The sequence below is a fragment of the Podarcis erhardii genome, assembly GCF_964252035.2.
Source record: "Podarcis erhardii genome assembly, chromosome: 12".
Taxonomy (NCBI): Eukaryota; Metazoa; Chordata; class Lepidosauria; order Squamata; family Lacertidae; genus Podarcis; species Podarcis erhardii.
The window spans coordinates 49,141,623-49,166,777 of NC_138513.1; the positions used below are offsets into that span (position 1 = coordinate 49,141,623).

At 43.9% G+C, this 25,155-nt stretch overlaps 1 protein-coding gene across 2 annotated transcripts in view; it reads right to left on the reverse strand.

Annotated features, from left to right (window-relative positions):
- Positions 1 to 25,155, reverse strand: part of EGFR (epidermal growth factor receptor) — a 149,855-nt gene that overhangs the window by 11,952 nt on the left and 112,748 nt on the right. For both annotated transcript variants that reach the window (XM_081834752.1, XM_081834751.1), the window contains exons 14-23: positions 23,486 to 23,585; positions 21,811 to 21,968; positions 16,609 to 16,644; positions 15,714 to 15,855; positions 14,959 to 15,081; positions 13,760 to 13,858; positions 10,262 to 10,447; positions 6,820 to 6,975; positions 5,690 to 5,765; positions 1,877 to 2,023 (exon numbers count right to left, since the gene is read on the reverse strand). In XM_081834752.1, the coding sequence (XP_081690878.1) occupies positions 1,877 to 2,023; positions 5,690 to 5,765; positions 6,820 to 6,975; positions 10,262 to 10,447; positions 13,760 to 13,858; positions 14,959 to 15,081; positions 15,714 to 15,855; positions 16,609 to 16,644; positions 21,811 to 21,968; positions 23,486 to 23,585 (1,223 nt within the window). The remainder of the gene's footprint in view (positions 1 to 1,876; positions 2,024 to 5,689; positions 5,766 to 6,819; positions 6,976 to 10,261; positions 10,448 to 13,759; positions 13,859 to 14,958; positions 15,082 to 15,713; positions 15,856 to 16,608; positions 16,645 to 21,810; positions 21,969 to 23,485; positions 23,586 to 25,155) is intronic.

Genomic DNA, 25,155 nt, shown 5'->3' on the forward strand with positions numbered 1-25,155 from the left:
AGGGAGAGGGCATTTTCTTTCCATGGGAACTGGTGGGAGGAGCTTGCAGGGGGCAGAGGCAGCCGCTTTGCGCCTTTCTGGGCCGGCCAGCTGACTGGGTATCAGGCAAAGCCGGCGGCCAAAGAGGAGTGCTTGAGGCAGCATCAGCGCCAGTCAGAGCGCTTGCTGCGGCAGCCTGGTTAAGCGGAGCCTCGACCAGCCGCTGCTGAGTGCGCACTGAGGGCACCCACCAGCCATGAGAGAGGGCAGTGGGCGGAGGCGTGCTGAGGCCTTGGTCATGATCAACGAAAATCCATCATGTGATTGACGTGTTGGACATGCCTTTGCTAGAAGAAATGACACGGTAGCAATGGTTGGGCAATCTGGTATGGATAGAGGGGCAATAACCTTTTTATAAACAGGGCTTTAATTTTCTTTCTTTCTTTTTGTAATCTTTAAATTCTTAATAAATATTATTTAAAAAATAATAATAAACAGGGCAAGCTAGAAGCACATGAGCCACTGACTCAATACTGCCATCTCCACTTGGACATAACTGTTTTTCCAGCAGAATTTTTTGAAATCGACCCTCAGGTACAGATCTTGCATAAGTAGAAAATAATCATACCATGGACAAAATTTCCTTATCGTGGCCAAATCATTCTGTCGCTCAATATCATATAAAGGTAAAGGGACCCCTGACCGTTAGGTCCAGTCGCAGACGACTCTGGGGTTGCGGCGCTCATCTCACTTTACTGGTCGAGGGAGCCGGCATACAGCTTCCGGGTCATGTGGCCAGCAGGACTAAGCCGCTTCTGGCGAACCAGAGCAGCGCACGGAAATGCCGTTTAGCTTCCCGCCAGGGCAGTACCTATTTATCTTCTTGCACTTTGATGTGCTTTCGAACTGCTAGGTTGGCAGGAGCTGGGAGCACCACCCGCATCCCCAATATCCTATAGGCACTGTCTAATTAAATTATTTGCTTTACTGAAGCCCAGTGTTAATAACTGTTGTGCTGATAAAACAGAAAAATTAAACTTTTGGTTGACAATTTTACTCCAAGTGCTCTCATGACAATCTAAGGGTAATAGACCAGTGGGGTTTAAATTTAGCCTAAGCCAATAATTAAATGCCCTACACCAAATTAAATGCCCTACACCAAATCTAATTCAACAGAGAGGAGATTAGCCTCCTAGACCAATGAAGCATTTGGAACACAGGATGGAACAGGAAAAAAAAATGCCTTAGGAACTTAGATTGAACAGCTTCTGTAGATCCAAGGTGAGCGCCTGTCCAAATCTGAGCCCCATATAATAACCGTGCTGGGATTTAGCTTCAAACACTTCAAGTGCTGATGGTATGTGATTGCCACCTTTTGTATGGAAAAGCATGTCAGAATTTTGGTGCTTTGAGACACTTTTTCCTTTGCATATTTCTGATGTGCTCCCCATGACCCTGTTGACTGAAAAGTAAGGCTGAGGTATTTAATGACGTTTACTTGTTTGATCAACTGATTATCCATATACCATCTATGGGCCCTATAGATATGAAAACAGCATGACTTTGTTTTTCTTGTAATTCACAGCCAGCTGTTCTCTTTGTCAGTATCTTGAGAATGCCCTCATCAATCTTTTTAGGCCCACTTTCGTTTGAGACAGAAGTACCGCATCATCTGTGTATAATAATTTAGAGATGGCTTTTGTGGCCAATTTAGGGGCATATTCTGGGAATGTTAAATCTGGACAATATCATTTATATATAAACAGTGCAGGTGCTAGGATACAACCTTGCTTAACTCCCTTTGTGGCTGGTACGAATCCTGTGAGCTGCCCATTTGTAGAGCAACACACTTTCAGCACACTGTTTATATAGACATTTAATCAAGGAATTGACTTACATTTGACCATGATCATGTAGACATCTATTGTACAAATGGGAGGCTGAGGCAACCGCTCTCCTTTCTCCAAGACACAGGAAATTTCACTGGCTGGGATACAATCATATGGTTTTGATCCAAATGTCATCAATTCCCAAACTGTGACACCTGAAATGTCATAGCAAACCAGAATGTTAAAGACTCATCCTATAGGGAAGAATACTCCTAGTTCGCCTGCAGATGTGCAGTTGCTGTCTGGGGGCGTGAAAGGACTGCAGAGAGGACTGCAGGGACTATGACCCTGGGCAGGCAGGCAGCACCGAAAACATCTGCTGTCCCAGCTAGGCCTACACCAGCTGCTGGGGCAGCACTTCGGGGGCAGAATGAGGGCATGGTAAAATTGTTTTAATGGGAATGTGGTTTTTAACTTAGGTGTTTTAAAGGTTGGCGTTGTTTTATTTGAGAGTTGTTTTAATTTGTGCTGGCTGCTTAAATGAGTGAAGGGCGGATCCAAGGGAAGCCCACCCTCGACTCCATTGGTTCCGCCCCCTGCACAGCCCAAGTACCAGCCTGCATCCCCATTCGCCAAAGCAGGGGGCAGGCATAGGATCTGGTTCCTGATAGGCGGAGGGGGCTTATGCCAGGAAGGGCACAGCCAGGCTGAATTAATTTGTTTTCAGGGGAGAGGGAAAGGCCTGCCCTGGGAGTGGGCCCTAGCCAACAGAATTGCTGGGGCACATTCCACTAGGGAGGATGCTCTGAGACACCCAGTCTCAGTAATCACGGGTGGGAGGAGGAGTTGCATGAGGGATGGATCATGTCATTACTAAGCAGGCAAGTTTTGTTGCTCTCTGGTATCAATAAGGGTATCCCACATGACCTTAAAGTGACACTGTAATGCCAGGTCAAGACCACTGCCATTCATGACATGCTGGTGGATGGAGGTTGTGACCTGCCATGCATAACAGAAACTTGACAGGACATGGCAGCTGGGCTTGTTCTTGCTGCTGCTTGTCTGCCAGGTTTCTCTTACACACAGCAACCCAGATCCTATGGTTGGGGATGGGGGTTGCAGTGATTTTTAGGAAGTCACTGGTTTTCATCAGGCACAGGGGCGATAGGGGCAGTAAAGGATTCATATTGATGTACCGACTTCCCAGCTGCACCAAGGATTCCCTGCCAGAGCTGCTTCAGGCCATGGTGGATGTTCTCCTGGAGACACCTAGTTTGGTGATCCTATGTGATTTTAGCATCCATACCAACACAACCTTACAAGGGGTCATTTGGGACTTTGTAGAAAGCATGGCCTCTATAGGGCTGTCCCTGAATAACTCTGGCTGTACTCATAGCCGTGGACAAGCCTTAGATCTGGTGTTTACTTCTATGGATATTGGTTATGTGACATTAAGTTCCAGTGGAACAAAATAAGTGCCACGATTAGATCACTTCCTGATGCAACTAGACTTCTCCACAACCTTTACTCTCTGCATGGAGGTAGGACCAATTTGAATGTTCTGCCCCCAACACTTAGTGGATCCAAATAGCTTCCAGAGAATGGTAGGGGATGTATTATCCCAGGTTGATGCCCTTTTAGCTGATTCCCTGGTGGCCTGCTGGAAGGCGGAGTTAACCAGGGCTATCATATGTCTGGTTCCAAAGCACCCTCATCAATTGCATGGAGCTCAGATGGTTCTGTGGTTTTTCCTGGAGCTGAGGACAATGAAACAATCGCTGAGACAGCTACAGCACCAGGGGCGAAGAATTCATTCCAAATCAGACTGAACATGGGTTAGTGCTCAATGTCCAGTCTACCAAGTGATGGCGAAGAGAACCTTCTCCACTATTGCATCTGTGAAAAACAGTTCTAGAAGACTCTTTCAGGTGGTTCGTCATCTAACGCAACCACCTTCACCACTGGGGCCTGATAAGGACCTGCAATGATGTTGCAGATAAAATTTACAGTGGTACCTTGGGTTACATACACTTCAGGTTACATACGCTTCAGGTTACAGACTCCACTAACCCAGATATGGTACCTCGGGTTAAGAACTTTGCTTCAGGATGACAACAGAAATCGTGCTCCGGTGGCGCAGCGGCAGCAGGAGGCCCCATTAGCTAAAGTGGTGCTTCAGGTTAAGAACAGTTTCAGGTTAAGAACGGACCTCCGGAAAGAATTAAGTACTTAACCCAAGGTACCACTGTATTAAATTCGAAAAGAAGTAGACTCCACTGTGGTAGGAAGAGTGGGAGAGTGCCAGAGATCTGTCTAGTCAAGTTGCATGGGATCAATTTCAACCTGCTGCTTCCACATGGACAGGCTGCTTGGATGAGTGAAACCAACCACCTGTCTCCTTGATCCTTGCCCATCCTGGCTCATAAAAGTGAGCCAGGGAAGGGCTGGGCAATGGGCTCCATGGGGTGGCGAATAATTCTCTCTGTGAGGGAGCCTTTCCGGACTCTACCTGCCTGCCTGCTGTCTCCTCAGAATGGTGCATGTGCTAGTTATCTCCACATCAGAAGCTAGGTGTTTTCAAAGGGGTCCTATCCCTGCATTGTTGTCGATACATGTCAGGGAAGAGTTAGAAGTTTCCAGTTTCTCAGAGGGAGAAAGCATTCCCCCAGGGGGGAAGGAGAGCAGTGAATCTAATAGAAGGGAGCAAGAGGAACAATAGGGAGGGACTGGCTGTTCCCAGGAAAGGCAAGGGTTGAATTCTAGCTCAGAATGGGAGGAGGGGAGATACAGGCCAGCTCTAGCCAGGAGGGTAGGAAAAAGAGGGGGGAAAGCGAAGGGAAAGGCGCGTTCGCCATTTTGAGAGTGGCTGGTCATGGAGAAGCAGAGCTTAGAAGGTATCTGAAAGAAGTGACTCTGAGGAAGAATAGTTAAGAACCGTTTACAAGATTGTTTTGTTAATACGCAATAACAAGTTTTATAAAAGAACAAGAAGCGTTTGTGTGGTGATCTGAAGAGGACAACGACCAGTCCTGACAATACATTAGATACTGTCAGGGAACTGCCATCGGAGCCAGAGGTGGAGGAAAGGCTCCAGAGGGATGCCGGAGAGGGTCCCAGTAGGGAAAGAGGCAGCCCATCCGCTGGGGAAGGAAATCAGCGTAGCACCAGTGGAGAAGGGGGGCAGATGGGGGAATCGGCGAGGCGGTCCCATGACTCCTTGCCAGGGACCAGCGGGGAGAGCACGTGTCCTCCGCTGCCCACACCCTCCCTGCGCAGAAGACTTCCGCGCAGGGAGAGTAGGAGGAGACTGGGCGTCAAAGAGCTTCTTTGCTGGAAGAAGTTCAAGAAATGCCCACTGACGGATTCTGCCAGCGATTGAGTCAGCCACGGGCGAGTGGCTGTCCGGACAGAAAAGGTTCACTCAGGCAACCCAGCCAGGTGTGGCGCCGGTTTACGCACGAGCAACCCCTAGAACCATCACAGATACCCTATACAAGTGATTTGGAGGTTTTTTTGTATGGGAGGTGCAATCCATCATCTGTGCCCCCCCCCCCCGTAGTCTGAAGTGGTACAGCCCAGACACAGCTTTACTGCCTCAGAGGAACAAAGCCTTAACCTGCACTAATCTACACTTCTTTTAAGAAATTGTTTAGCAACTGAAGCGTAAAATTATGATAAACACCTGAGAAAAATCCCTTACTCCCTTTCCTCACATACATATTAGTGAAATGTTTTGTGTGTTCATAATCATAATGTTCAATAACTTTTCCTATTAAATATATTCTTATAAACATCATGGGGGGAAATGAGCTCTTTCAGAAGATCATAAAATCTGCTCAGCTGCCTATCAAGAATCAGCATAGCACTTTTTTCAGACTTACCATAACTCCAAACATCACTTTGGTGGGTGTAAATGCGATGCAGAATAGACTCCAGCGCCATCCATTTAATAGGAACCTAGGAAGATAGCAATGTAATTGCTAAATCTGAATACTAAATAGTAAGCACTGAGAAACAATTGGGATGAGTGTAAGGATGAGTTATATTGAAAAACTGGATGTAAGAAGACAGCCAATTAAACAGAAGAACAGAATGCAATTTGGGCCTGGTAATAATATTTATGTTGCATAAAACTCTTGTTCAGAATATGTAAACTAGAAGTTTGCTACCGATAAAACACTTTCCATTTATAACACATATTATTACCATGCATAGCTGCTTCTATTGAGAAGAGTTTAACAGATGGCTGCTAGCATAGATAGGTAACATAGTAATGCCAGGGCTTTGTTTATCAGTTTAAATTTCAATGCATTTTTGTCATCTAAGATATTGCATATTAGTAAAATGTTCAGAAAAGGGCAAACAACACGATCAAGGGGCTGGAGCAATTCCCCTTTGAGAAATGGTTGCAACATCTGAGACTTTTTAGTTTAGAGAACAGCTGAGTAAGAGGTGACATGCTGTAAGTTTATAAAGCTATGCTTGGCTTGAAGAAAGCGGAGAGGTTTTTGGGTTTTTTTGCTTTCTCCTCTAACACTAGAATTTATGGACATTCAATGGAGCTGATTGTTGGAAGAATCAGGACAGATAAAACAAAGTAATTACTAACTCAGCATGTAGTTCAGCTCAGGAGGCAGTGATAGCCACCCGCTTAGATGGCTCTGAAAGAAAACTGAACAAATTAATGGAGGATAAGGCTATCAATGGCTACTTGCCACAATGGGAGGAATGCTTCTGAATACCAGTTGCTGAAAAGGCAGGAGGGGAGAGGGCTCCTGTGTGTGCCCTTCTCACACGTATCAGGCTGGCCACTGTGAGAACAGAATGCTGGACTAGATGGGCCTGGTCGCTGGATCAGGCTCTTTTTGTTTTCTTATGTGGGCAAGAGATTTCTTCAGGGACTGTATGGGAGTGATTCAAAAACTCTTTTGAGGCAGAAATGCACCAGAATTCTATCAAACAAACCAAGAGGAATGAATTTTTTTAAAATTATCATCATCATCTTTCTTACTTTTCCTCCTTCTGCATGGTATTCCTTTTCTTCTGCACCAAGCAGTTTGGCCAATCCAAAGTCAGTGATCCTCACATGCTGAGGAGTCTTAACCAGGACATTCCGGGCAGCTAAATCACGGTGTACCAAACGACGTTCCTCCAGGTAATTCATTCCCTGCATCCAATAAATAGTTGTAAAAATCTTTTTTAGCGCCCCACACCAATAGCCATGCTATGTAGAATATTAAAGGACTATCGCTCCATACAATAAATGGCCAGTTCCAACGAGATTTCATCATTGTGGGAAATGGTTGCAAAGCTAGAGAAGTGATTAGATGTTTTTAGGCTTATACTGCCTAAGTATATATTGTCACAAAGATCCTTCCAATACCTAGAAAGGTAAGAGTCCACTGCCAGGTTTAGGTGCCAACTTTGAATCTTGTGTTTTACAGCAGTTCCTAACTCTGGATTCTCATGTTTTGGGACTACATAGCCTCCAACGCCTCCATGTCACTGGCCAAAGATGTGCAGTCCAATAACGCCTGGGCAAAGCTGCTCTATCTTCCCTGGTGACCAGACTCACTTGGAACCATTCCAACACTGATTGCGTACAAGTACTAGCTGACACACAATCAGATTGGTGTGCTGCTGACATGAATCAAGTGAATCCATGCAGAATTTGGGATGAGGGAGCATTCTTGTGTGATTCCTTCAGAAGTTTGCATCTCAAACCTTCAGAGTTGCCCCCAGACACTTTTGCTGTACAGTCAAACTGCGGTTCCCAAACGCCGAAAACCCGGAAGTAAGTGTTCCGGTTTCTGAATGTTTATTGGAAGCCGAATGTCCGATGCGTCTTCTGCTTGAGTGCAGGAAGCTCCTGCAGCCAATCAAAAGCCGTGCCTCAGTTGTCAAACATTTCAGAAGCTGAACAGGTTTATGGAACAGATTATGTTCGACTACTGAGGTTTGAGTGTAGATCAGTAAATATACATAGTATTAAATGTTGGATGTATGGGAAACAATCATAGGAATGTTTCTCCATGTGCTGAAATCTACGCAGATACATTCAAACCACTGCTTTCAACAAGTCAACTAAGATATCAACTCATCTTAAATGGTCATAACATCACAAATATGTGTCACCATATTAATCCAAAGGATCTCTATATACAGCCTCTTTCAATTCAGAACTTCACAGAGGAAACAGAGGGATTCAGAGCAGCAGCAGGAGCAAATTTATTTGTCATGTGGGTGGTGGAAAATGCTGCATCTTTGGGCTAAAAACTGTGAAGGCAGAAATCCTCTATTCTCTACAACATTAACAAATAGCAGAATTTATGTTTTCATGCTAAAGTAATAAACTATATTTGTGATATTCTATAGTACTAACAAATACTTCCCTTGTTTTGTAGTTGTCATTGTTGGAACATGACTGTTAATAACTGTAACCAGAACCTTTACACATTATGAAACACTGGCATTCTTATATGCTTGTGAAAATGGAGCCTTTGAAAGAACTACAATCAACTCATTTTTGAAAGAGGCCAACAGAGAAAAAGCCCATTAATGCTTGGGGGGGGGGTGTAACATCCCCCCAAACAGAAATGTGACGATGACACAGTAATAGGAAAATGTTTTTCTCCCAAGTGTCCACCCCCATCCTTTCTCCATTAACCTTGGACCAACATCATAGTATCTACTAAACATTTTCAGATGAACTCCCACAATGTGCTAAGGGCTCCCAATGTTGCCAAACGACTTACCCTAGCAAACTGGCAGAAGGCCACAAGAAAAGCTGTTTTCATGAAATAAATGTAGCTTTAATGAGCTGTTATTCTCAATCAAATCAAATCAACAACCCCAACAAAATCCTATCAAGAGTAACCTCAGTCAAGGACTTAAATAGTTCCAGTTTATTAAATCAGCTATTCCTTCCACAATTGAGTATATGCCTGTATTATGCTATAATATACCATATTTTTCGCCCTATAGGACGCACTCCCCCCCCCCAAATGAAGGGGAAATGCGTGTGCGTCCTATGGGGCGAATGCAGGCTTTTGCTGAAGCCTGGAGAGCAAGAGGGGTCGGTGCGCACTGACCCCTCTCGCTCTCCAGGCTTCAGGAGAGCCGCAGCGCCAGTCCCACAAGGTCGGGGGATAGCGGGGAGGCGGAACACCGCCATCCCGCTGTCTCTCGATGTGGTTTGGAGGCTGACGGCGGGGAGACGTGTGCTTCTCCCCGCTGCCAGCCCCGCAAGCTCCGGGGACAGCTGGGAGGTGCAGCGCGTCCTCCCGCTGTCCCCGGACCTGATCTGCAGGCGGGAGGCGGGGAGAAGAGCGCTTCTCCCCGCTGCCGGCCCCACAAGCGCCTGGGGGGGGGATAAATTCTTTTTCTTTATTTCCCCCCCCAAAAAATGGTGGGTCCTATGGGCCGGTGCGTCCTATGGGGCGAAAAATACGGTAACTGGAATGCCATGTATTAGGTAATATTCTATTTGATCTAATCCTAGAAAAAGAGGTGATTTACAGCATAATTTGATTATATACTAATTTCTAGATTTATAGATAGTAACTGCATCTCTCATAGTACTCTGATATTCTACTTCAAAATCCCCTCCCTTTTTTGTTAGGAAGGTTATGAACTGCCTCTTGAGACACTTTTGTGCTGAGAAAAATTCTATGCTTCAGATAATTAAAGATAACGTCCTTCAGAAAATGTTATTTCAAAGCCATAGGAAGAAATAAAGGAATGAACTCTGTGGAAGAGCACCTTTGGGATCTGGTTTCCTGCCCGTGTGATGGATTTGCTATGATTTCTAGACAAGCAGATTTGGCTTCAAGACTAAGACTACTTACCCAGTGTGTGTTTTAACTTTGGGAAAAAAAATAATAAAACAAATATGCAGCACCAATCCTCATTGTGTGCTAGATAGTTTAAAATTCAGCTGAGTTTTCAGAAAAAAAACTTCCCAAAAATCCAGAATTCCTGGTGGATGTAATCATTCCCTTCTGTCTGCTTCAGCTAGCTCTTTAAAATTTAAATTTAAATTTAAAATATCAGCTAGTTGAGCAGCTAAGGTAAAGGTAAAGGGACCCCTGACCATTAGTCATGGCCAACTCTGGGGTTGCGATGCTCATCTCGCTTTATTGGCCGAGGGAGCCGGCGTACAGCTTCCGGGTCATGTGGCCAGCATGACTAAGCCACTTCTGGCAAACCAGAGCAGCGCACAGAAACACCGTTTACCTTCCCGCCAGAGCAGTACCTATTTATCTACTTGCACTTGGACATGCTTTCAAACTGCTAGGTTGGCAGGAGCTGGGACCGAGCAACGGGAGCTCACCCCATCGCGGGGATTCAAACCGCCGACGTTCTGATCGGCAAGTCCTAGGCTCTGTGGTTTAACCCACAGCGCCACCTGCATCCCAGTTGAGCAGCTAGTTGAACTGAATTCCTTAATTTACCTTTGCAATCTGCACACACCAGTTGAGAAGGTGCTGGGATCCAATGTTATCCTTGTGCTCTCGAACATAGTCAAGAAGGCAGCCATACGGCATAAGCTGCGTGATGAGCTGAACGGTGGAGGTGAGGCAGATTCCCAGCAAACGGCAGACATGGGGGTTGTCAACACTCGCCATGACATAGGCTTCCTGATCAGGAAAAAGAGGAGGAAAAAGAAGCTCATGAAATGATATTGTTAAGTAATTAGGCTGTGTTCATCACGTTTTGTACATGACTCTACATTTTAATAAATATAAATATTGTTATAAAGAATGAGGCGGTAGAACTGCTGCATAAATACGAAGTGCAAGTGGAAAGCCCTACATTTCAGAGTTAAACGTTTCCTGCAGACAGAGGGCTGGAGAAGAACCTTTTTGAGCCTGAGGGTCACATTCTTTATTGGGGAACCTTCTGGGGGCCACATGCCAGTGGGGTCAGGGCCAGGAGAAAAGTGGTCAGAGCAACTGATCTAACTCAGTAGAATACATTCCAGTCATCCAAAAGTCAGAGGTTTCTAATGGCTTCCTGCTGCCCTGGGACTGAGGTTCCCCATCCATGGAACATGGTGAACTAGTCCAAGTCATATGCAGAGTAGAACCAATGAAACCAATGGATTTAAGCTCAATCAGTGCTTTTTTCTCGGGGGAAGCAGGAGTACACATACCCCTAAACATTTTGTGAATCTAAGTTTGGCCTCATTGAAGGGCAGTATTTCAATATGAGTAGGAAAATGGGAGTTTAGGGAAGTTTTTAATATCTGATGTTTTATTGTATTTTTAATATTTTGTTGGAAGCCGCCCAAAGTGGCTGGGGAAACCCAGGCCGATGGGCAGGGTATAAACAATAAATTATTATTATTATTATTAGTAGTAGTAGTAGTAGTTCCCCTAAACATTTTTTTAGAAAAAAAAAAGCACTGAGCTTAACTAACATTGGATAATCATTCTCTGCAGTGCTGGATTACCAAATAGGCAGAGTAGGCACCAGCATATGGGCCCTACACCTTTTAGGAGCCCCACAGCAATGAATCAAGCTTTCTTAGTTCAGTGTTATTCCACTACACAAGGCACCCCCCCCCCCCTGAGATTTTGACTGCCCGGGGGGTGGGGGCCTCCACAGGGTTTAATCCAGCACTCATCCTCTGCATGTGGCAGAGATTATTCACTATGTGGAGTCAGTTTTCAGAAGCTTCTCTTGGCAACTGTAGTATCTGTTGCAGCTCCAACTTTTCCTATGTGGTGGTTGTTGTGGTTGCTGTTATTTAATTCCTTTCTTCCTTGATGGTACACACTACACCCTGAGTTCTGGGGACTGGGAATATAAACATTGGTGTAGCTATGTGTGTAAAATGTACTGTGTGTGTGCGCACGTGTAACACATACTTCTATTAACAGAACTTTGTAAAAAGTTATTTCGAGGAAACTTTAAAGACTTGTGATACTGCCATTTACTGTAGCTGAATCAGAATGGTGAACCAAATTTGCTTCTTCCTCTGCTTCCTGTTATGTCAGATACATGCTGTATTAATTTTTTAGTTAAGTCAATATTCCCCAAACTGTGCTAAAGTCCAACTCACCCTCCTGCAAAAGTTGACCTGAAGTCTACTAAACTGGGAATTTAATTGTATGGGATGTGTGTATATGTTGGCCACACAGAATATGGAGCTGTTCCAGAATTTGACAGAGCCTATTAAATTTGATACCGCCAAGTGAAACAGACGCCAACCCTCAAAGAAAGAATAATGAAGCCATTGTGCAGTCATCTGTTCTTTAAAATGCTTTGAGAAATTACAGCAAAGCTCTTGTTTTTACACTTTATCTTGGAAATCTCTGAGGTACGCCATGACCTGCTGCAAGTATGTGTGGTATTTGATGGTAAATCTCCTGAATTAGCTCTTATCCTCATTACGAGCTGTGGCTGGAGAATGAACTGGATTTTAATACTTGCAGAAAAGTTCGGAAGCAGCAGAACTAATGGAAGATCCTGCTGCTTTATGTAACAGTGGAAAAGGAAAAATGCAAGGAAGGGTGTTATCCCCACTGCCCAACAGGATTGCTGCATGCTAGAACACAACACAGAAAGGGGACTTGTTAGTTGGATTAGAACGTTCCAGAAATGCTCCTACAGTGGCCCATGCAGGTGGGACTTCAGAAGCAACAGCAAAATAAGCACTGTGTGTTTTATCTATGTTTGTATTATTTATTGTATTTATTTGTGGATTACTACAATTGATTTGTCTCATGATGTTAGCCGCTCTGAGCCCACCTCCGGCAGGGGAGGGCGGGATACAAATAAAAATTATTATTATTATTATTATTATTATTATTATTATTATTATTATTATTATTACTAAAACCGACTTACATTTTTCAAAAAAGAACCCAACACCAAATATAAAATCTGGAGAGCACTGAGAAGGACACAGCTGCTCACGACGAGGCCTTGATGCACCCACCAAAAATGCACCCAAGGCGATGGCCCCCTCAGCCACCCCTGTGCCACATCACTGCCTACAAGCATCTATTTACAGATAGGTAGCCGTGTTGGTCTGTCATAGTCAAAACAAAAAAAATTCCTTCCAGTAGCACCTTAAAGACCAACTAAGTCAGTTCTTGGTATGAGCTTTCGTGTGCATGCACACTTCTTCAGATACCTGAAGAAGTGTGCATGCACACGAAAGCTCATCTGAAGAAGTATCTGAAGAAGTATCTGAAGTGTCAGAAGAAGTGTGCATGCACACGAAAGCTCATACCAAGAACTGACTTAGTTGGTCTTTAAGGTGCTACTGGAAGGAATTTGTTTTGTTTTGACTACAAGCATCTATGTATCTATGTCCAGAATTGTTTTGCTGAGCCTTATCTTCTGCAACAGTAGACTATCTGAACCTTTTTCTGCTTCCATGTAGTGATTGGTACCGGGAGCAACTTCCACTACGTGGGTAGCTCACCTGAGATTCCCAGCATCTTCAACTCCCCCAATTCTTCCCACCCCACAATCCTGTAGTCCCTCAGCCTTTCTCATTTTGGCCCCCACCATGGGCCAAATCTCTTCCCGTAGAACAATGGTGGAGCTCTTTGGACATCTCTAGCCATGAACCTCCTTCTCTGCCTGCAACAGTTCTCTTTAGAATAGGGTTGGCATATGTCCAGAATTTCCCGGACATAGTTGGAATATGGCGAACAGAAGCAGTGTCCGGGCAGAAATTGCTGAAATGTCCGGGGAAATCTAGACATAAGGCAAGCCATGTTGGAAGCTCAACAACTTTAGCCCAAAAACTTTTTGAAATATGGCAACCTTACTTTAGAATTACTTCCTAAAAACAGTTGATGGAAAATGTAAAGTGTCTTCCCTCCAAACCCAATTAAGGATGAACATAAATTTATATTTGTCTTCATGCTATAAAATCGCAGTAACCAATATTTCAATGCTTCAAAAGTGTGTGTGGGGGGGGGGGGACTCACGTCAAGAATTTCTTTGTTGGCTTTAGGTGATGTGGCCTCTCTCAATTCCTTAATTGCTACAGGAATTTTAACTCTCTCGCCTTCTGGAATCCAAAGCCCCTGTAAAATAAAAAGGTTAAATTTAGCATAGAGCTAAAGAGCAAAAGTTTGCATGAAAAGTATATGGAGACTTCAACAGGGATGTCAACGCAGAAGCCAACAATGAGCTAGGTAACCCCTCAGAGTTAAGTATATACCACAAAATTTCTAGAAATGATCATAGAATCATACAGCAGGAAGAAACCTCAACCCTCTCATGCTCTGACTGGGGTTTGAATAATGCACTAGTTTGAATTAGGGCCACCATATGTCTGGAATTCCATAGACATAGCTAGGATCCAGCCCTCGTAAACAGCATCTGGGCAGAAATCACTAATCGCTGAAATGTCTGGGAAAATCTGTCAGAAGTATAGATTTTGGTGAATTTCCTAAAAAAATTGCTCAAAACTTCCTCTTTTTGTAGAGATTTTTGCAAAGGCTTTAATTAACATCTTGTTCAAAAGTGGGAAGTGGCAGCAGCAATGACCCAGATCTGATGTAAAACGGCCCCATCTCCTGGCTAGGGAACGGGGAATGTAATATGGGCTTTCAGGCTCCTCCCCCTCTTTAATAATAATAATAATAATAATAATAATAATAATAATAATAATAATAATTTATTTATACCCCACCCATCTGGCTGGGCTTCCCCAGCCACTCTGGGTGGCTTCCAACAAAATATAAAAATACAGTAATGCATCAAACATTAAAAACTTCCCTAAACAGGGCTGCCTTCAGATGTCTTCTAAAAGTGGTAGTTGTTGTTCTCTTTGACATCTGGTGGAAGGGCATTCCACAGGGCAGGTGCCACTACCGAGAAGGCCTTTTTACTTAATGTTAACTAGGTGCAGAATTGAAATCTGTACCACTGTTCTAACCACAATTACAATTACAACCAAAATTAGCTTTTAAACCAAAGTTTAAAGATGGTTTCTAATCCTATTTTCAGTTTCTGGCTTAAAAACTATATTTATGCCAGTGAAAGTTTAATGCTATACTAAGGGAGGGGAAAGAGCAGTGAAGAAGCGTTACTCCTGAGCCAAAAAAGCAAATGTTTTACCAACATACAATGAGAGAACATTCTGATTAATTTGAACCATTCAATCCTTTTCTGACCTTACCTTAAAGACGGTACCAAACGCTCCAGAGCCAAGAACTTTGATTTTTTTAAATTCAGTTTCCTTTAGAATCCTTAGCAGTGCCTGGTTTGGTGCCTCCCCACTGGGAGTCAGGGGTTCAACAAGCTGTCAAATACCAAAAGAATATGGTTTAAAGTGACAGGCTTCCTACTTTTTATATTAAAAACAAAAATAAACCCCAGATAGGATTACCTCCCTTTTTTTTTGAGAAAAACAAAACAGGTGACAAACTTACATTTCACCTGATTTTCCTGAATAACAGAATGTAGTACAAGGCAAGGAACTCACAAGATTGCGAGCCTTGTTTTTAAAGCTCAAGGTAAATCCATCATTACAGTCTCAAGGTCAGGTATGAAATCTCAGTGTCATGGAGAAATGGAGGCTCCAATGTGTTTTGCTCGAATATGAGTGAGGTTCTGTCCAGAATTAACATGGACAACAGGGTCAGAGTATGGCATAATATCATGGCCATGACTGATTGCACAATGGCCTTGAGTAGCATGTGCAGAGTCATATTTACCTAGGAAGAATAGACTATTGTTTGAGTCCTGCTGAAAGAGTGTTATCTCCCCCCACCCCCAATGTGCTTCTTTGAGGGAAGACAGCTGGATTCCATGCAATGAACAGGAAAGAATTGCTTGTTTGCACTGATAATTTGCAAAAGACTCCAAGACCCTGGCATACATTGTTTGTGTCAGTTTTGGGCAGTACATTATAAAACAAGGTGCTGCACCAACCTCTCTTTCTTGCAGCAATCTGCGCAAAGTACGTTTTCTAACAATGCGACGCCTACGAAGGTAAAGGCCAATGCCCAGTGCGATAACGACAAAGCAGAGGATGCCTCCAACAACCCCAGCTGCAATGGAGGGGATCTTAGAACTAGAAGGCAAAAACAGAAGCAATTATCTTTAATCTCATATGAGGGTGAGGAAGGAAACTCACTATCTACTGAGTATCCAGAGCTGAGAACCTTGATTTTAAATGAAGGGGGACAAAATAAAACCAGATCATTCTTCTAGTTCTGCTCCAGGGCAGCTCACCTGCTGCCTTTATCATATATCTTTATGCGCCAGGTGAAAACGTTTCTCTTCAACCAAGCCTTGGGCAGATTAATATTCTACAGCCTTGTAATGTGGTGGGGGATTCTTTTTTGGGGGGGGTTTAATGATTTACTTGTGTTTTTGTTTTAATCTTGTTCTTATGTTGTAAACCACCCTGAGATTTTGTGATGAAGGGTAGTATATAAATTTAATAATAAATAAACATTAATGCAGAGCTGTGACAGCCAGCATGTATGCTTTGTCAGCCTAAATCAACATAAAAATCAATTATTACATATTAGCCTTGATTACCAAACAGAAATAGGAAGAGGAATAAGAAAAAAAATGCAAACTACAGAACAGTCAAAATTATATTAACTTGCTGTGCTTAAACCATACTTTTCCAGGGACTATAATATATACACATTGGAAATCCATGTTGTATATTCAGAGGGTTATTATATTTCTAGTGTTTCAATATTATATTTTAGCCATAAGCAAAACACATTATTACCATTAAATATGGGTGTGTGTATACAGGTTATATTCAGTATAGACATGTAATTAATTAGCAATAGTTAGCAATAGTTACCCATTAGGACAACCTTCAAGCCCTGGTCCTTTGCACCTGTAAAAAAAATCACACACACAAACACAGAGAGATGGAGAAGAGGCAGCAGAATTAATACCTTTACTGCTAGATTCTTCAATGGACATTTCAATTTTTTTGCCCTGCACACATTTTTTAAATATATAAAGACAACAAGCTTGCTAAGGAAATACAGGACCTGGGAAAATGTCAAGATCCTTGAACCAGATGCATTTGTTAAAAGAGTAGGGTACATTGTACTAAAGGAACAGCTTCTAACTCAGTGTTTTAAGCAGACTGGGAAGAGCGCCTGCCAGAACATCATTCAAGTCCATTATTCAAACGGTGCACAGAACCTCCAATTCCCGCCCCCCTCCCAAAGTACAAATTCAATCTCTTAAAAGGCAGTGCCTTATTCAGACTTCAAAAAGACCACACAAAGCATCCTATCACAAAGAAACAACTGTTTGCTGGACTACATGAAAGGAACCAGCAATTTTGCTGTGAGTGGACAAAATGCTCACTTTTAACATTCTTGCTGGTAGAAACGTATTGGTTTAAAATATCTGGGGATAGAACTAACACAAAGGGGTATCTCTCAATTCCAGACCTCAGGCTATTCGGTGCACCCTGTGTAACAGAATAATTTTTTGTTTAAGGGGAAATCTTTAATCTTAATGACCTGACTTATGACGTGCAAGGTGGTTTTATAATGGAGGAGCAAAAAACATGGATTTGCCCACAAAAGGCTAATGCAGTACTGTTTCATGGATAGCAGAGGTGTGGGTATACCAGAGTTTCTCAAGATTTAGAAGCTGTTTATATAAATTAGCTTCTCCTTTAGTCTATATATCACATGTGGGATTTTGTGACAACAGTCCACAGAAGTTGTGCATATTTTAAAGAACCAGAAATATCCCCTTTTAACATTCTTTATCAGTTTTATAGTGCTCATTCAGAAACTAAGATAAGAAATATTAAACTGAATCTTTGAAACTTTGAAATACATCTCTTTTGCTCTCCTCATTTGCTGTAAAAGTGAGGCCTGCATAAAAATCCTTGAAACTATGCAGTCCATCCACTGTCATCATGAACATGGGTTTTCATCTGCACATACAAACATTTTAATTCACTTGGTACAGGCACAGTAAGTTTGGGCCAATTTCCCAAAACAATTCGAACAATGTTTTTCCTGAGCCCACTATTTCCAAGTTAATCTACAGCCAGGTTGCTTAGATTTATGGCCTCTCACAGGATACTTAATGTAAAAACTTTGGGACAAGAATTTAACAAGAAAAAACAATTCTCTGGTAAACTACAGTTCCCAGGATTTGTTTGCGTGTGTTTTAAATGTATGTTGGGTATGCAACCTCAGTTAACAAGACCACACTCCTCACACCCTTGTGGGCAATCTGATCCCACTGTCTTCCTGATAATATAGATCCAGTACCCTACTATTACTGTTGTGCCAACTTTGATGTGCCTAGAAGAGCCAGAAGAAGCCAGCAATGGAACTGGAGGGAGTCTTGTGTCCTCACCACGAGGGAGAGGTGGAAGAAGCACCGGCACACACCCCAGCTACAGTGCCAACGAAGATGGCTATTCAGTTCACCTGTGGACATTTGATACTAGAAGACAACAGCCGCCACCACATTGTGGAAGAAGAAATTCATGAAAGAGAAGGCTGTCAGTGGCTCCCAGCCAGGATGGCTCTGCTCTGCCTCCACACTTGGAGGCAGCAAGGCTTCCGAATACCAGCTGCTGGAAACCACAGGAGGGAAGAGATGCCCTTGTGTCCATGTTTGACGAGAACCTGCTCGCCATCCGTAAATAATCAGTCTCACGCCAAGATGGGTTGCAGAAATCTGGCCGCAGCTCTCCCAGAAGCTGCTGCTGCCCCAACCTTTATTGTGAGTCCCAGAAAAGATACAAATTCAAGGAGAGAGCTTTGCCTCAGTCAGCAGATAAAAGACAATACAATACATTAGTCTCATGTTCTCACACCAGACCACGCACTTGATCATGTTATACTACGTGGACCAATCATTGGATGGCATGAGCTCTCCACGCGTTGATCATGCTCCAAGCAATGCTTTCTACTATGAAATCATCCTTGCACTAATAAACTTTTGCCCATGCTCTTATGGACAAATGACCATATTCCCACACATGTTTAGCTTGCAGGTTTCCCACAGGCAGGGACGCAGGTGGCGCTGTGGGTTAAACAACAGAGCCTAGGATTTGCCCATCAGAAGGTCGGCGGTTCGAATCCCTGCAACAGGGTGAGCTCCCGTTGCTCCATCCCAGCTCCTGCCAACCTAGCAGTTCAAAAGCACAAAGTGCAAGTAGATAAATAGGTATCGCTCCAGCCGGAAGGTAAACGGCGTTTCCGTGCGCTGCTCTGGTTCGCCAGAAGCGGCTTAGTCATGCTGGCCACATGACCCGGAAGCTGTCTGCGGACAAACACCGGCTCCCTTGGCCAATAAAGCGAGATGAGCGCCACAACCCCCGAGTTGGTCACGACTGGACCTAATGGTCAGGGGTCCCTTTACCTTCCCACAGGCATCTGGCTGGCCCGTGCAGGAACAGATGCTGGACTAGATGAACCATTGGCCTGATCCAGGAGGCTATTCTATGTTCCTATGTAGGTTTTAGAACCAAACAGAAGTATGGTAGGTTTGGATATTTCTGCAACCTACTAATCACACTTTCATCAGTAAGATGTAATCTGTTATTTTACTCTGGCCTTCCATGACCCAAAAGTTTTGAACACCTTCCTATTCCCATTCAACAAGGAGTCACTTTAGAATATAAACTCATTAAATCAGACTGCCTCTTGCTTAATCATGTGTGATAGACTCTGAACTTGTAAGGTAAAAGTGGGGCCCCTTTAAAATGTTATCTTTGCCATCTGAGAGAGTCATTTTTCTGTGAAAGGCTCTGAGAGCAGTAATAACCTCTACATGACCCACCCATGTGGGACCAAATCCATAGAACTTCCCCATGGAATCAGCATCCATTCCTAGTAGGCTACCCATTTTGTAGTCCTTGTGATCAGGCCCAATCAGTAGCTGGGTCACATGAGAGCTGCTTGCTCACCTAAAAGAGCTGCAATGTCACCTAAAAGTGACATTGTGTATTATTTTCACTGAAGAAAAATGTTGATTTTGGTAATGCCAGGGCACGCCATGGGGGTGAGGCATGGCCGGGGTAAGCCACAAGAGCAACCCCTACCCATGTCTGCAAAGCAGGACATGTTCATGGCGAGCCCAGCACCACTTTGCAAGACTTGCAGAAACAAAGTGGGGCTCACAGGGTGCCGTGAGCAGGCATGCAGCCTGGCCCAGCAAGCCCAGTACTGCTTTTGTGAGCAGTGCTGAGTTCCCTGGGAGGGCACTATGGGCTGCTGCATGGCACTCTACAATTGGGGGGCAGCTGAGATGGATGCAACAGGCCTGCTCCCTGGCCCCTGTGAACCCAGTGCTATGACGCTGCTTGCAGGTGCCAGGGTGCAGGCCTGTTCCCTCCTTCTCAGCTGCCCCAATGGGAGGCTGCTGTGAGAAGGAGGCCACAGCCCACGGCGCCCTCTCTGCAAGCAGCAGAAAAGCAGCTCTGGCTTGCAGGGGAAGGTGCATGCCGGCTGCGTCTTTCTCAGCTGCCCTCCAGTTCTTTAGTTGGAAGTCACAAGACCTAAACTGACAGAAGTTTTCTGCATATATATTCTCTAAAACAAAATAGAATATCCCTCACATGAGGCTGTGGCTTCAGTGCACTCAGGACTTTTTTGTGGCAGTACTCACAGGTACCGAGTATCAGCACCTCCTTTTTTTGTTGCCCATGGCAGCCATTTTGTGCTGGCACCCACAGCACTTCTATCATTACACGGGTACTGGCACCACATTTATTTTTCAACCAAAAAAGCACTGAGTGCACGTATCCCTTTTAAAGATCTGTTTAGGCCATGGGTAGGCAAACTAAGGCCTGGGGACCGGATCCAGCCCAATCGCCTTCTAAATTGGGCCCGCAGATGGTCCGGGAATCAGCGTGTTTTTACATGAGTAGAATGTGTCCTTTTATTTAAAATGCATCTCTGGGTTATTTCTGGGGCCTGCCTGGTGTTTTCACATGAGTAGAATGTGTGCTTCTATTTAAAATGCATTTCTGGGTTATTTGTGGGGCATAGGAATTCGTTCTCCCCCCCCCCCCATATAGTCTGGCCCCCCACAAGGTCTGAGGGACAGCTGAAAAAGTTTGCTGACCCCTGGTTTAGACAATCCTGTTGTACCATAAGGAAGTCCCTAAACACAATATATTAATTATCCACCAGGTGTCAGTACGGTTCTAATCCAAGAGGTTCTTAAAACTGGGCCTTCTTTGGGGCTGCCCACATAACACTAGGTGTGAACCATTATGATGTCTCAGTCTTTTAGAAGTGTTAACAAGCTGTAAGTTGTTGTTTAGTCATTTAGTCATGTCCGACTCTTCGTGACCCCATGGACCAGAGCACGCCAGGCACCCCTGTCTTCCATTGCCTCCTGCAGCTTGGTCAAACTCATGTTGGTAGCTTCAAGAACACTGTCCAACCATCTCGTCCTCTATCGTCCCCTTCTCCTTGTGCCCTCCATCTTTCCCAACATCAGGGTCTTTTCCAGGGAGTCTTCTTTTCTCATGAGGTGGCCAAAGTATTGGAGCCTCAGCTTCAGGATCTGTCCTTCCAAGGAGCACTCAGGGTGGGACCCAAATCAAACAAGGCTATGGCACTGGGAAACTTTTTTTTTTTTTTTAAAAAACACCTTTCCCTTCATATCTTGATTATAATCTCATCCCCCAAGCTGAAACTTGGCTCATGGGGGAAAATATGCAAGTTGAACCTTGATGACATCAGTTAAAATAATTGGATTTCAACATGACAACATTACATATTTTTCTGTATACCAGACACAACAGCTTCAGCAGTTCCACTTTCAACTACTAATCTTTTTAAAGATTTTATATGCCCTCATGTATTAAATCAATTTTTTAAAACCTAAAACACCAAAATCACTTCCAAATCTTTAGAATGTAGCAGTTCTGTTTAGTTTTGATTGTATCTTGCTTTCATGCTTGTTAAGTTAATTTTTTAGTATTTTTGTTTACACAGTTAAGATTCACAAATTAAAATGCTTATCACTTCAATTTGCTTTAAAATAAAGTGTTTCTACTCACCCGCGAACACAGTTTGGATGACACAGTTGACACACTGAATTTTCATCTGCATATTTCCAGACAATGGTATCATTTTCACCCAAAATACCAGCGGGGCATGACTTAACGCAATGAGGACCATCTTTTACATGGGCACACTTCAGACAACTGCCTGGACCCTGCGTAAGAAATAAGAAATTGGGATATAAAATACTTTTGTCCATGAGCTGAGAAGTGCACTAATGGAATGGCATAAAGGTTAGTGAATGTCAGGCGTCAGAGGATCCAACCCCCCACGGTAGGTTGCCAGGAATGGATAAGACAAGGAAAGTTCTTGCCAATGTTGTTTATTCAATATTCACAGAGAGAGGCTTAGAAACACAGCCTCTTGGAGTAATGGTGTTGCTCCGAATAAATCTCCACCCACCTTCTCTGCTCCTTCCTCCTTTGTCAACAGCACCACCCACCTGACGGTTACCACTTAGGGCCATGTGAATGTGAAGGGGCTCTCAAGAATGAGTCAGTTGGTCTTGCTGTTAAGATGCATGCACCAGCCCTAGCCAGCCAAAGCACATATGACGTCAGCCAGAAAGCAGGGGCATACAAACGTAGGGGTGTACTTTCATAGGGCTTCCTTCATGGGGACAGGAACCCCGAGTGATCAGGATTCCCATTCCTGTGGAAAGAGCCATGCACGAGTATGCTTCCTTTAGACTAATGCTGACTGTGCATTGAGTGGGGACACCAATGGCGCACATCAGTGCTGGAGATAGGGCAACCCAGCAGGTTGAGAAGCCCTTCATACAGCTGATACCCATGGCTACCAAACGCATGAATTGCCTCCTAGCTGGCAGGCTGGTCAACAGCTCCTCCTCAGAACCATTCCAATTTGCTTGCTACTGTGCCCTCTTAAATTCCATCCAGCCTCCTTGATTGCTCCGTGATTTGTTCCCAGCCTTTCCCCCAACTGTGTTATGCCACCGATATGATGGCCTTCTTTCTGGCAGTAACTGTGGTAAATAGTGTTGCAGGCAAGATGTTTAAATTTTCAAAAACTATTGGAGACAACCAAGCCCCACATCTCTAGACGTCTGCTGGCCCTAGAACATTCCCCTTAAGAGGCAAGTTGAGTGTCCTTCAGGAATGTTAGCTGTGGGGAATTATGTTGCTTGTACCTTTTTGGATATGCAGGAGCAGAGTTGGGATATTTTATGTAAAATGTAACGCTGATGTAACACTATGGTGCCAAAAACTGAATTCTCACTAAAAATTAAAATTGTGCCCCCCCTATTTTGCAGTGATTAATTGCCCATCATTATCACAGCTATTGTCCCCCCCCCCCAATACAAAACTTACATACTTCCCTTCACCCAAACTAGCAACTGCTTATGGATGTAGGAGATCCAACATGAAAATGATTCTGCTTTTATTTCAGTGGAGGGAACTGCTCTGCACATGGACAGGGGAGCCCTTATGTGCAAATGACTTATGCATCACTTAGGCAAATATACCCTGGGCTTGGCTAGGAATAGGTTTCTCCTACCTACATGAGCTCTCAGTCCCTCCACCCACCAAGCAGATTTACCTGCACCCTCTGTTGCATTGCACAGATCTGAGTCCACCATGGTTTAGGGATTGGGGCAACTGAACATTAAAGTATTGTTGGGAATAAGATTGCAAGATAATATGCACTTACAGGTCCTGTGCAAGTTGCGTTGAATTCAGTTGAATTTTGCACCAGGCATTCTGGATGGCACTGAAGACACTCAAGCTCTCTTACAAACTCCCGAGGATTCCTGAAATGGATAGAAAAGTGAATATAACTTTAACAGCAAATGGATAGATAAGTGCATATAACTTTAACAGCAAGATATGACTCCAAGTTTCCGAGTGCTGAAACATTAATGTAGTATTTTGACAGGGTTGATGCACATAAATAAAGGAGGGCAGAAGGACTATATTATAGCACTGGAAGAAGCAACACTAAAACAAGCCTGTTCTGTCACTTCCAAAATCTTGCTAAGACATTCCAACATTAACAACCCAGACCCAAACAGACAATCCCATTAGCTTCAAAGACCAGGAAGGTGACAGTGCTAAGGTAGTGGATTATTCAAGTTTAATACCTGGGAGGAAATTCCAGTCATGTCACCCTGTCAGACTGAGGAGTGGCTGTGGAATACCTATGATGCCCAAAAGCATGATCGTAGTAGTGAGCACTACAGACACGCTGACAAAGCCTCCTTCCAGTGATGTGCTAGCTACACATTTCTCCAGCACTCTGCAGTTTCTTTTCTGGCAATCCTGGAGTTCCAGCTATGTGTGATAGCAAGATACCAAGGTGTATCCCCCACCCTCATGTTAGGGGGAATTTAAGTTTAGTGGTCAATTTGCATAACAAATGGACATTGTGTACAGGCCTCATGGAGAATGTGCAAATTTCCTGGTTAATATGCATGATATCCCAATTGTGGACATTCTCTAACCATTATGTGTTGGGAATTCCATTCCTCCCTTGCTGCAGAAGTGCAGGATTGTTACATGTCATATGTCTGTTTGACAGACTGTTGGAGTTTCATGAGCAGAACATCCACTCTGTATTGCTTTTGTGTTCTCTCTCTCCGAGAAGAATGACAAGGAGAGAAGCCATGTTTTCTTTGTCCTGATTTATGTACAATAAACGTAGTCTAGTATCCACGCCTCAAGCCAGATCTGTTGTGCATTTACTCTGCTGAGTAATGTGTGCTCTTGCATTGCAGCATGAGTCGCGGACGCATGTCGGAGGAGGATGACTGAGGGATCTCCGCAGTGGCAAGGCTGAGAAGGGAGGTGCTCCGGCTGGGGCCTGTCCAGCTGGCTTTCCATCCCATGGTTCCAACATCATGCACAACAGGCCTTGGGGAATGTGAATATCTCAACGGCATTTTCTACATTGTTTGGGCACATTCTCCAGTTAGTGTGCATAGGATCCAAGAAACATGGCTTCTTCCTACATCTGTTTAGAAATGTGCCATATGCATGTGGCTAATCTCACAAGGTCCACAACACACAGGGATGAGCAGTGAGGTGATGAAGTTTGCTGATGATACTAAATTGTTCAGGGTTCTTAACATAAAAAGAGATTGTGAAGAGCTCCAAAAGGACCTCTTCTAACTGAGCGAATGTTTGGTAAAATGGCAAATGCATTTCAATGTAAACAAGTGTAAAGAGCTACATGTTGGTGCAAAAACCCCTTAATTTCATATATATGCTCAGGAGATCTGAAATGCTGGTGATTGACCAGGAATAGGACCTTGGGGTCATAGCAGACAGCTCAATCAAGATGTCAACCCAGTGTATGGCAGCAGGGGAAAAGGCAGATTCTAT